Here is a 13795-nt window from a genome sequence, read left to right on the forward strand (position 1 = left end):
GGATTGGTATAATACCCACAACTGTAGTGCATGATTAACTGAAAACCCCTTTGGTCTCAAGTGGCAGGCACGAAGGCCAGTGAACATTTTTGAAAATTTGAATTTGTGCAGTATATATTATAAACATCAAGGTCATAATCTCAATGGAGCTTTGCAATTATTTATCTTTCCAGTAAGGGATTGGAGTAGGAGCACTGAACATAATTTTGTGTTGGAGAGGCTCTTTGCATTTCTTAAATTGCTTCTGACAGCCCCACACTGAGGATTGACTGATTGTTTGTGCTTTGCATGGTGCCCTGTTGTCTCACATGCATTTTACCACTGAAGAAACTTGAGAAAAATGTGAGTTAATCTTGATGTTCCATTATGCATCTTCAATAAGTAGTGAATGTTGTGCAAGTTGGTCCCTTTTAACATGGGGTTTATTTTGTAGTTGTAATTCATTGTTCCACTGGGAAGCCATGGAGTGTGAGCACATTTATGTTTTTTTATTGTTCAATTTCCAGAATGCTTGTATTCTTGAGGTTCACCTTAGTTTAAATATTGCTCTTCCTTGATAGCTGCCAGAGAATGTCAATCGACTATTTTGGAAAATTCCATACAATATTTGTTCAAGTTGTATTTACAGAATCAAAATGTGGCTTTATAATGGTCTGTATTGTATGTTCTATATTTCAAATAATACCTTTAATGTTTGTTTAGTTTTATTTCATATTTCAATACCTTCAGCGCAGACTTCTAATATATCAGAGGGCATATTGTTTCAACTAAGAAAAAAGAACAATGCCACAAGTCTCCTTTCTTCTATAAACTTGGAGTTGATTAATTTCTAATAAATTTTGTCTCTAATGTCTTTCAGGAATTACATGAATGACAGTCTGCGCACAAGTGTATTTGTCCGGTTTAAGCCAGAAACCATAGCATGTGCATGCATCTACCTTGCAGCTAGAGCTTTACAAGTGAGTGCAGAGAGACTAAATAAAAGAGAGCATCTGGAAGTAGTCATACTTTATTCTCTAAATTATTTAGATGGTTAAAGCTTAATCAGCCTACAGTATTTTGAATCCGAGCTCTCTAGTTCGAACACCCAATTGAATGAGTGCCTGATGAAATACTGATACTTTGCACACTAATCTGAAGGCAAAGAAGTACCTATTTTCAATCTTAATACTTTCCAGATGGGAACTTGATAAATCTAAATGTTTCTCTTTGATGTTTTTCCCTGGGGTAAAGGAAATTATAAGATGGTTAGAATCCCCATGGTTTGCAGTAAATAATTTCACTAGTAGACACTTGTAATTCAGTGTTGTATGTGTTAACGTATTTTATATTCCTGAGTTTATTTTTTTCTTTACTCAGATTGTTTTACCAAATCGCCCTCATTGGTTTGTGCTTTTTGGTGCAAAAGAAGAGGAAATCCAGGATATTTGCATCACGACTTTGAAACTTTATACCCGAAAGAAGGTCAGTTAAACACTACTTTAGTATTGAGGAAATGGTATAATTGGTAAAAATGAGGTCTCCATTGTATAGTGTTGAATCTGATAGCTTTTAGTTTCTCTCAAAATGTGGCAAATTATGTCTTCACAGCCTAACTATGAGCATGTGGAGAAAGAAGTAGAGAAGAGGAAAGTTGCATTACAGGAAGCTAAATTAAAAGCCAAAGGATTGAACCCTGATGGAACTCCTGCACTTTCCACTTTGGGAGGCTTCTCTCCAGGTTCTAAACCTTGTAAGTGTATGAAATGTAATGGAGTGTTTATGCGTCGTATGTCTTTTATACAAAACATGCTAATTTTTCATGCTTGCTGTTTTGGTATCCGTTTGCTTCTCACTTTCAGTTTGCTAGAGCAACGTGAGAAGCAAAGTAAACTGAATGTATACGTTCTTAGAGTCATAGAAATGTACAGCGCGGAAACAGACTCTTTGGTCCATGCCGACCAGTTATCCCAACGCAATCTAGTCCCACCTGCCGGCACATGGCCCATATCCCTCCAAACTCTTCTTCCTGCCACACAATACACCATCTTTCAATTGGCTGTGCATCCTCATGGGGAGACCTGGAGAGGGCACTTTAGTTACATTGCAGAGTGTTAATACCATACAGGAGAGAGACTTGGATCAGTTGACCCTCTGGCAGATTTCTGTATTAAGATACTGGGCATTGATGCAATATCCAAATATTGTTTAATGAATTCTGGCAGGCTAATTGTCTAGTCCCAGGCTTTTCTGTTGGATCTGCTGACTTGCAGTTGCTCCAGTTTACTTACATGGGTGTCCATTTGTTGTTTTAAGTTTCAAATAAATATTTAGACTTTATTTTGCATTTGAAGTTATTCATAGTCCTAAAAATGCTTCAGAGTTAATGTGCTGTCTAAAATGCTTAGAATTTCAAATGAAGTCAGATTTTGTGTTTAGGTTCACCCAGAGAAGCTAAGTCCGAAGACAAGACGCCTGGAATTCAGAATGCTAAAGCAATCAAAAAGGAGCCTGAAGACCGTCAGTTGAACTCTAAAAGTCCATACAACGGGTTAGTAATCAAGTATTTCACTCTCTATTTAGAAATGGGGTTTTAAATATTAAAAGTTGACCAAAGTGAGAGAGATCGATTCTCAATCTCAATCTTGGAGGATAAGTGGAGGAGGATAAGTGGAGGACTTGGAGGATAAGTCCCAATTCTTTGAAGGAGCTAATTGATTAGTGTCACTCCTCCCTACTGTTTACATACTATTGCAAATTTTGGTTATTGAGGTGCTGTTACTCAAAATTGTCATATTTATAGATGTGATATCAGCACAATCAAGTCAGCATAATACTTCAAAAATCTTGTTGCCTAAAATATATAGGCTGAGAAAAGAAAGTAAACCAAGCCGAAACAGTAGGAGTGCCAGTCGTTCAAGGTCACGAACAAGATCAAGGTCCCGTTCACCACGAAGGCAGTAAGTACTTGTACCTGATTTAGTGGATGTAAGCGATTTGTAGCTTGTAATAATGGCAGAATCCTTCATCCAAGGCTAGCATTTTATAACTCTACTGGAAATAAACGATTAAGAAATGGAATCTAAAATGTATGAATCTAATTGCTAATATGTTATACCATGACTTTTTGGCATTCATTATATAGAAAAGTAATCTGTAATCCAGTGCTAGGGAAATAATTTTATATAGAACCAATCAGGGGTAGTGAGAATAATTGGACCTAGTTGCTTCATGTACTTTGCTTCTTATTTTGAAGTTGTATTCTGCTTGCCTAATTAAGCTTCCATCATTCATGTAAATGTGCTCTAATGTCAAAATCTCCAGTGTTACTCTTTTACACAAACATATTGGTAGTGGTAATAACAGTTATGGGCTACTTGTTACATTTCTGCTGTGTAGCACAAAATACTGACAGGAAATGTAGAATGTCAGAAATTTAATGCGTTACGAGTTAGTCTCGTGATACATTGCTTAGAACATAGAACAGTACAGGCCCTTTGGCCCATGATGTTGTGCTGACCATTTATCTTAATCTAAGGTCAACCTAACCTACATGCCCCTCAATTTGCTGCTGTCCATGTGCTTGTCCAGCATTTGTTTAAATGTCCCTAATGTTTCTGACTCTACTACTCCCCTCTACCTTCCTGCAATCACCTTAAAATTATGACCCCTCATGATAACCATTTCTACCCTGGGGAAAAGTCTCCAGCTATCTACTTTATCTATGCCTCTCATTACCTTGTACATCTCTATTAAGTCACCTCTCTTCCTTCTCTCCAGTGTGAAAAGCCTTAGCTCATTCAACCTGTCTCCATAAGACAAGCCCTCCAGTCCAGGCAGCATCCTAGTAAATCTCCTGTACCCTCTCTACAGCATCTACATCCTTCCTACAACGAGGTGACCAGAACTGAACGCAATATTCCAAGTGTGGTCTAACCAGGGTTTTAAAAGAGCTGCGGCAAAATCTTGCAGTTCTTAAACTCAATTCCCTGTTAATGAAAGCTAAAACACCATATGTACTCTTAACAACCCTCTCAACTTGGGTGGCAACTTTTCAGGAATCTATGGACGTGGACCCCAAGATCCTGCTGTTACTCCACGCTGCCAAGAATCCTGTCTTTAACCTTGTATTCAGCACTCAAATTCGACCTTCCAAAATGAATCACTTTGCATTTATCCAAATTGAATTCCATCTGCCACTTCTCAGCCCAGTTCTGCATACTGTCGAGTTGAAGTCTGCAACCGTCCTTGACACTATCTACAACACTACCAATCTTTGTGTCATCAGCAAACTTACTAACCCACCCTTCCACCTATTATCCCAATTCCTGTATAAAAACTACAAAAAGCAGAGGCCCAAGAACAGATCCCTGTGGGACACTACTGGTCACTGACCTCCAAGTGGAATACTTTCCATCCACTACCACTCACTATCGTCTTGCGGTCAGCCAATTCTGTGTCCAGACAGCCAAAATTTCCCTATATCCCATACCTCCTAACTTTCCGAATGAGCCTACCATGGGGAATCTTATCAAATACCTTACAGAAATCCATAAAGATTTTCCACTGCTCGATTTTCATCAACTTGTCTCGTCACACCCTCAAAGAACTCAATAGGCTTGAGAGGCACGACCTGCCCCCTTCAAAGACATGCTCACTATCTTTATTCAAACTATGTTTTTCCAAATTGTCATAAATCCTATCTCTCAGAATTCTTTCTAGTACACTGCTTACCACAGACATAAGACTAACTGGTATCTCACTCCCAGGGATTTCACTATTCCCTTTCTTGAACAGAGGGAGAACATTCGCCTCCTTCCAGTCATCCGGTACTACTCCCGTGGAGAGTGAGGATGCAAAGATCATCACCAGAGGCGCGGCAATATCATTCCTCATTTGCCTTAGTATTCTTGGATATATCTGGTCCAGTACTGGGGGCTTATCTAGCTTGATGCTTCCTAGAATTGCAAGGTTTGCGAAGGTTTGTAGCTCAGTTTGAGGTTGGACAAACACTGACCAAATACTTAACTACACCAGCAACCATCCCAACACACACACACAAACAAAACTGTATCAGAACACTATTCCAATGAGCCACCACACACTGCAGCACAGACGAACTTTGGAAAACAGAGGAGAACCACCTATACAACGTATTCAAGAAGAACGGATACTCAAAAAATACAGTGCATAGATTTCTCAAGAACAAACCACGACAAGCAGACCAAACACAACCAGAAACCCTAACCACCTTACCATACATCAAAGAAGTTTCAGAAATGACAGCCAGACTACTAAGACCCCTCTGAATCCTAGTAGCACACAAACCCACCAACACTCAAACAAAAACTAACAAACTTAAAAGACCCAGTACAACCCATGGACAAAACCAACGTCATCTACAAAATTCCATGCAAGGGCTACCACAAACACTACGTAGGACAAACAGGAAGAAAGTTAGCCAACAAGATACACGAACACCAGCTAGTCACAAAAAGACACGACCCTCTCCCTGGTAGCCATACACACAGATGGAAAAAACACCATTTCGACTGGGACAACACATCTATCCTGGGACAGGCTAAGCAAAGACATGCCAGAGAATTCCTGGAGGCCTGGCACTCCAACCACAACGCCATAAACAAGCAGATAGATCTAGATGCCATCTATCAACCCCTCAAAACGAACAGGAAATGATATCACCACAAACCCCAGGAACCCCATCCAGGACAAATATATAAATAGAAAGCAGGAGACAACAGCTTTGCTTCACTTGGAGGTCGCCACTGATGATGTTACCTAGCCAGGTAATGAAACGTCTGGATATCAAACCTACACCCTAAGCTTCCTAGAATTTCCAGCATATCCACTTTTTTAATATCAATCTGTTCAAGCCTATTAATCTGGTCCACTGTGTCCTCGCTATCAACATGGTCCCCCTTTCTAGTGAACCTCCCCTACCTCTTAAGACTCCAGGGACCCTACCATCTCTGATCGTTCTTATTCCTCAGATAAGTGTAGAATGCCTTTGGGTTTTCCATAATTCTTTCTGCCAAGGCTTTTTAATGCCCTTCCCAGCTTTCATTAGTCCATTTTTGTGTTCTTTCCTAGCTACCCTGTAATCCTCTAAAGCTGTGTCAGATCCTTCTTCGTAAGCTTCCTTTTTCCAAAGAAGCTCCTCTTGTCATCCAAGGTTCCTTTACGTTACCATTCCTTGCCTGAATCAGTGGCACAAAGCTATCCAACATTCGCAACAAGTGCTCCTGAAACAGCCTCTGTGCTTTTGTTCGCCTCCTGTAGAACAATTGTTCCCAATTTATATTCCACAGCTCATGTCTAATGGAGGTATAATTCCCCTCCCCCAATTAAATACCTTCCCATACTATCTGTTCCTAGCCCTCTCCAAGGCTATGGTGAAAGTGAGGCTTGAGTATCCTGAGTTATTGAGATGGGAAAAGATTCGAGTTATGGATGCGAGGTAAAGGAAAGAACTGCCTTATCCTTTTTATTTCCTGTTTCCTCTTTAAAAAAAAATCTAGTACAAGATCTGTGGGGTGGCTCAGTGGTTAGCACTACTGCCACACAGCACCAGGGACCCGGGTTTGATTCCAGCCTTGGGCAACTGTCTGTGTGGAGTTTGCACATTCTCCCCGTGTCTGTGTGGGTTTCCTCTGGGTGCTCCGATTTCCTCCCACAAAGATGTGCAGGTCAGGTGAATTGTCCATTCTAAATTGTCCATTCTAAATTGTCCATTATGTTAGGTGCATTAGTCAGGGTAAGTATAGGGTAGGGAAATGGGTCTGGGTGGGTTATTCTTCGGAGGGTCAGTGTGGACTTGTTGGCATTCTAAATTGTCCATTCTAAATTGTCCATTCTAAATTGTCCATTCTAAATTGTCCATTCTAAATTGTCCATACTAAATTGTCCATAATGTTAGGTGCATTAGTCAGGGTAAGTATAAGGTAGGGAAATGGGTCTGGGTGGGTTATTCTTCGGAGGGTCAGTGTGGACTTGTTGGGCCGACAGGTCTGTTTCCATACTGTAGGGAATCTAATCTCTAAACTTCTGCCCCCAATATTCTTTTAATTGTTTTATCAAATTATAAACAAAGGTTGGAGTAACAGTGGTGGTAGTAACCAAATATCCCATGCCTTTTTGACTAAGTAATCTGGATAATTATGATGTCAATCTCCTTCTCTTCCTCCTGGTCCCGTTCCCAAAACACGCCCACTTCTTGGCTGTCATCCACGTTTTTGTATTGTGTGTCATGCTTGGATAACTTTCAGCAGGCAGTGTTCATACTTAAGTATTTAAAATCACTTTCATAGAAACATCGGATAAAGGATTTGCAGGAGCATCACAGCTCCTTGTCAGTACCCAGTTAATGTGCATCTGAAGTGTGAAGATGGTAGTGATCTGTAACCTTTCTTGATTGTTGCCTATTTAAGTCTAAGTTAGTTGAGGCCAGATATATTGCTACGGAAGACCTAATAGAAATTCTGTTGTTGTGTGTTTACACTTGTTCTTGATGGATTTAGAAGTATATTTTCTTCTCTTAATGAAGCTGAGTCTATATTTTCAATGGTGCTGGTTATATGGTTTTGCAATGTTCTTAATTTTTTTTCCGATTTCTTTTAGCTATAATAGAAGAAGTAGATCTGGGACTTACAGTTCCCGATCAAGGAGCAGATCCCATAGTCACAGCATGTCCCCTCGTCGACGTCACAATCATGTATCACCGCACATCAAATCAAAATCTCATCGCGGTGAGGAAACAAAAATTTCTATAAGGCATGGTCACAAGAGGAAGAAATCACATAGTAGATCCCATAGCCGTAGTAAGTCCAGGGAGCGTTGTGATCTTGTAAAGAAACGACGTCATGAAAAAGAGCATCATAGGGACAGACATGAGCGGTCGCATTCTTATGAAAGATCCCATAAAAGTAAACATCATAGCAGTAGTCACTCAGGACATAGTAGGCATCGTCGGTAAATACTAAGTTAATTTAATTACAATACCTAAATGTAATTACTTTGTGTATAGAATATTGACTTGTAAATGATGCTTTTTATAAGTGGTTTGTTTAAAAGGTTACTTGGTTTATGCAAAGATCATTAATGGGAAAACAAATGGAAAAATTTTTGCATATTTTCAAAAATACTTTATTTGACTGTATAATTAACCATGGACAAATTTATGTATGCAGAGCTTTTCTCTATTCTACAGAATTTGAAAGGAGTTTGCTGTAGATGTATACCTTATTTTTATACAATGAAAATGGACACCGGGTATATTTAAATATGAGTTCATTTATTAAAACTGTGGTGATTACTTTGTTAGACTGGTTTTTAGTCTGCATGTGGTCATACATTTTTTTACAGAAAATAAAAAAAAATGAAAAGCTTGTGTGTTATTTGGATTTAGTTGAAGTCTAAACTAGTTTAAACAAGTTTGGTTAACATAGTCACTCAAATTGACAGAACAAAAACTTATAATTTCGTGGTCCCTTTTGAAATGTAATTCCTTGCTCCCGTTCTTTAAATTTTGAGAATTGTGCATTCTTTTGAATTTTGTATCAAACCTTCTGTTTGGAGTAGTTTATTTTAACAACAACTTCCCAAAGTTACTCTGTCCAGGCCATTTAGTATTCTGTATGTTTCAATTAGGTTCCCCCCCAATCCTTCTGAACTCCGAGTGTAAACCCAGAGTCCTCAAACATTCCTCATATGTTAGTCTTTCCATTTCTGGGTTAATTTTCATGAACCTCCTCTGAACACGCTTCAGGGCCAGTACATCCTTGGTAATGAGGCCTAAAACTGGACACAATATTCTACATGTGTTCTGACTAGAGTCTCAGAAGTACATGACTGCTTTTATATTAAAGTCCTCAAAATAAATGCCATCATTGCATTTGCCTTCCTAACTCGACTCAACCTGCAAGTTTACATTGAGACAATTTCGGACTACAACTCCCATGGCACTTCAGACTTCTGAATTTTCTCCCCTTTTTAGAAAATAGCTCATGTCTCTATTCTTCCTACCAAAGTGCACACACTCACTTTTCCATATTGTACTCTATCTGTCACTTATGTCCACTCTCCTAACCTGTCTAGATCCTCCTGCAACCTTCCCTTCTCCACAATGCTACCTGTCCCTCTACCTAGCTATATAGCCAGAGTGCCCTCAGTTCCTTCATCTCAATCTCATCCTAAAACTGAGCCTTGTGGAACACCATTTGTCACTATTGCCGTCTTGAGAAGGGCTCTTTTATCCCCACACTCAGCTTGGCTGTTTGGCAAAAAGCATCTATTCAATCTAGCACCTTGCCTCCGACACCATGGAACCTTATTCAAGTCGCCTCCTGTGCAGCACCCTGTCAAAGGCCTTCTTGAAGCCCAGGTAGATAATGTCCATTGGCTTTCCTTGGTCTACCTTGCTCGTTACTTCCTCAAAGAATTCAAGCAGATTTGTCAGACATGACCTCTCCTTGATGAAACCATGCTGACTTTGCCCTATTTTACCATACACTTCCAAGTATTCAGCAATCTCATCCTTCACAATGGATTCTAGGATCTTATCCACAACTGAGGTTAGGCTAAGAGATCTGTGATTTTCCATCTTTTGCATTATTCCCTTTTTAAATGGATGCCACGTTAGTGGTTTTCTAGTCCTCTGGGACCCTCCCTGATTCTAGTGATTGCTTAAAGATCACTGCTAGTGTCTCCACTATCTCTTTAGCTATGTTGCTTGGGACTCTGGTGCAGTCCATCTCATATAGATGATTTATCCAGTACCTTCTCCTTAGTGATGGCCACCATACTGAGCTTTGCCCCCTCACTCTCACTCTTTAATTTTGGGATATAACTTGTCTTCCACCATGAAGACTCACACAAAATAATTATTCAGTTCCTCAGCCATTTTCTTGTTTCCTGCTATTATCTCTCCAGTGTCATTTTCTAGTGGTCCAATGTCCATTTTTGCCTCTTTTGCCTTATATATCTAAAAAACAATTAGTATTCCTTTATATTACTGGCAAGCTTACCCTGATTTAATCTTCTCCCTCTTTTTTTTTTGCCCTGTGTTGGTCTTTGTGAAGCTTCCCAATCCTCTGCCCTTCACCACGTTCTATGCTTTCTCTTTTGCTTTTCTGCTAGCCCTGGTTGCTTCAGCCTCACTTGGGATGAATCTCTGCTGTATCCTGAATTAATCTTAGAAGCTCCTGCCATTGCTGTTCCACTGTCTTTCCTGATTCTAACCAGCTCCTCATCGCTCTGTAGTTGCCTTTATTCAGTTGTAAATACTATTACCTATGATTTTACCTTCTCCCTTTCAAATCGTAGAGTAAATTCCATTATGATCACTGTCGCCGAAGGCATGAGTTTTAGCTCAGTCATTGGGCTGAAGACCCACTGTTTAGGGGAGATATATATGGAAAGTTCTTATACAGAGGATGGTGAGTGCCTGGAATGCATTGTCAAAGGACATGGTGGGGACAGGAATGATAAGTCTCATTTAAGATGTATCTAGACAGATCCATGAATGAGTAGGGAGCGAAGGGATACAGATCCTTAAAAAACAAGCAGCAGATTTTAGATGTAGGGTTTGCTCACTGAGCTGGAAGGTTCATTTCCAGATATTTCATCATCTGACTACATAACATCTTCTGTGGGCCTAAGGTGAAGTACTGGTGATAAATCCTACTTTCTATTTATATTTTTGGGTTGGTGATGTCATTTCCTGTGGTGAAGTCACTTCCAGTTCTTCCCAAGTGGTAGATGAAACATTGAGTTAGACCACATCTACCACTCGTGAGAAAAAGAACAGGAAATGACTCCTCCACAGGAAATGACATCAACTCAAAGAAACCAAAACCTATAAATAGAAAGCAGGACTTATCAGCAGTGCTTCGCCTGAGGCCTACTGAAGATATTACCGAGTAAGCTGACGAAACATCTAGAAATGAACTTTCCAGCTCAGTGAGCAAACCTACATCCAGAACCTCAACCTGAGCTGCAAATCTCAAAACTCGCCAAGTAGCAGATTTAGATAGAGGATTGGTAGGATAAAATTATTTTCCCTGGGGTGGGAGTCCAGAACTAGAGGGCATAGGTTTAGGGTGAGAGAAAGATATAAAAGAGACCCAAAGGGCAACTGTTTCACAGGGGGTGGTACATGTATGGAGTGAGCTGCTAGAGGAAGTGATGGAGGCTAGTACAATTGCAACATTTAAAAGGTATTTGGATGGGTATATGAATAGAAAAGGTTTGGAGGCATATGGTCAGGGTGTTGGCAGGTGTGACTAGATTGGCTTGGGATATCTGGTCGGTATGGACGAGTTGGACCGAAGCGTCTGTTTCCATGCTGTACATCTATATGACTATATGGATCAATGCAGGCTTCGAGGGCTCAAGGGCCTGTTGCTGTGCTGTAATGTTCTTTCTACAGGACTTATACACTTAATGGTAAGGTCCTAGGGAGTGTTGCTGAACAAAGAGACCTTGGAGTAAGAGACCTTGGAGTGCAGGTTCATAGCTCCTTGAAAGTGGAGTCGCAGGTAGATAGCATAGTGGAGAAGGCATTTGGTATGCTTTCCTTTATTGGTCAGAGTACTGAGTACGGGAGTTTGGAGGTCATGTTGCGGCTGTACAGGACATTGGTGAGGTCACTGTTAGAATATTGCGTGCAATTCTGGTCTTCCTATTGGAAAGATGTTGTGAAATTTGAAAGGGTTCAGAAAAGATTTATATGGATGTTGCCAGGGTTGGAGGATTTGAGCTGTAGGGAGAGGCTGAACAGGTTAGGGCTGTTTTCCCTGGAGCATCAGAGGCTGAGGGATGACCTTATAGAGGTTTACAAAATTATGAGGGTCATGGATAGGGTAAATAGGCAAAGTCTTTTCCCTGGGGACAGGGAGTCCAGAATAGTGGGCATAGGTTTAGGGTGAGAGAGAAAGATATGAGAGACCTAAGGGGCAACTTTTTCAAGCAGAGGGTGGTACGTGTATGGAATGAGCTGCTAGAGGATGTGGTGGAGGCTGCTTCAATTGCAACATTTAAGAGGCATTTGGATGGGTATATGAATAGGAAGGGTTTGGAGGGGTATGGGCCTGGTACAGGCAGGTGGGACTAGATTGGGTTGGGATATCTGGTCGGCATGGACGGGTTGGGTGGCAGGGTCTGTTTTCATGCTGTACACCTCTATGACGTAGTTACTTGAACACTTAAAACCAGGATGTGCTCACACCCCTTCAAGTCATCTGATTGGCCAGAAACAGGATGCAGCTGCAGATGAGGAGACCGAGAGCGGAGGAGTCTTGACTTTTGGAATCGTCTCAACAATTTAGTGGTTTTTCCAGCTTAAGGATGTATATAAGGTATAGGATTAATGGGCTAACTGACTGGTACTATGGTGAAGGAACTCATCTATAAAATTAGAGGCAAAAAGGGATGTCATGGTAGGGGATTATATTGTGATTGGGATTGACACTGTTTTTGGACATGAATCCAGGCAACTGTGTTGCAAGGGTTTTGGAGGTCTGCCCTGGACCAAAACTTGCAGTAGGAGTGGGAGGTTCTAGTTAGCTACACATATTGTTGCCAGAATAGTGCACCTGCTGAAGGTGTATGAGAAACTATGAAAAGTGGGTTATGTTAGACTTGTGTAATGACGTTGAATTAATTATCTCAGTAAAGGTACCTCTACACAGCAGCAACTGCAATACTAGCTGCAGTGAAATGGTATTTTGAACTCCCTGCAAGCTCGATAGTGCATCAGGTAGATTTAAGAGTGTATTTCAGGCCAAGTATCTTCTTGCTATAAAAATAAATTCTAGGGATGGGCTTGCTATCTGTGCTTGACTAAAGTTAAGGAAAACATTAAGCATAAGGAAAAAACATTCACGTGAAGTTAAGTGTGAGATCAGATAACTCAGAAGAATATATGTAAGCAAAAAGGACAATCAAAGAAATTGGGAGCATGAGAAGAAGCCAGCTAGACTTGTAAAAACAAGTTTCTATTAACATTTTAAAAAAGGAAGAATAATTAGTGTGCTGATCCTTTCAGGAGACTGAGGAGTTTAACAGGGGAAAAAAGTATTTTGCTTTTGCTTTCCTTATGCAGGATGCAAAAAACATTTATAGCTAAAAGTCATGTGGTAGAGAGAGGAACTTGAAATTACAATCCCCAGAGAAGTAGTACTATACAAATTGATGTCAGTTGCAGCTGACAAATCCTGAGGTGCTGGTGGACATCATCTTAGGGTCTTGAAAGATGTGATTCATAAGCTAGTTGATCAAGAAGTCTCTAGATTCTGGAAAGGTTTCATCAGACCGGAGAGTATGAAATAAAAATCTTTTATCCAATGTAGATGTTGCCGTCTATTGTGGAGGAGGATTCTGTGCCTTTAGAAAGTTCATAGTAGTTTGATGATGAAGTAATGTGCTGTGAGTAAGGGGGAGTGTTTTTTTTTAAAATACTGTAGATAGATATTGGATAGAGCCATGAAGATTATTGGGATACTAATGTTCTAATTCTGTTTTTGTGTATGACCAAATTCCCCATGCATTGACACAAATACATAATGTAGTGTTACTAAGTGGCTGTATTACCTAATTAATGAGACTGAAGACTGAGACCCTGGAAATTAAAAAGTAGCATTTGAGAAAATTGAAGCGGAGCCCTCAGAGAAGAGGGCTCTGCAACCCGCTGATAACCTGCTGTTACTTCAACTTGAGTGCAGGTTTTTAGAAATGATGGTCTAATGACCTTATTAAATTCTGTGGAAAGATTTCTCAATGTCTAAAAACATACAAACAA

At 40.2% G+C, this 13795-nt stretch overlaps 1 protein-coding gene across 1 annotated transcript; it reads left to right on the forward strand.

Moving 5' to 3' along the window:
- The first annotated feature begins 6 nt into the window (after window positions 1-6).
- ccnl1a (cyclin L1a) lies at window positions 7-8384 on the forward strand. Its single transcript, XM_043702177.1, has 6 exons — window positions 7-959; window positions 1360-1464; window positions 1591-1732; window positions 2419-2530; window positions 2847-2939; window positions 7618-8384. The coding sequence occupies exons 1-6, from the start codon at window positions 849-851 to the stop codon at window positions 7970-7972; spliced, it is 918 nt and encodes a 305-aa protein (XP_043558112.1). The 5' UTR covers window positions 7-848; the 3' UTR covers window positions 7973-8384.
- The last annotated feature ends 5411 nt before the right edge of the window (window positions 8385-13795 follow it).

This window comes from Chiloscyllium plagiosum, chromosome 13, assembly GCF_004010195.1.
Source record: "Chiloscyllium plagiosum isolate BGI_BamShark_2017 chromosome 13, ASM401019v2, whole genome shotgun sequence".
NCBI lineage: Eukaryota > Metazoa > Chordata > Chondrichthyes > Orectolobiformes > Hemiscylliidae > Chiloscyllium > Chiloscyllium plagiosum.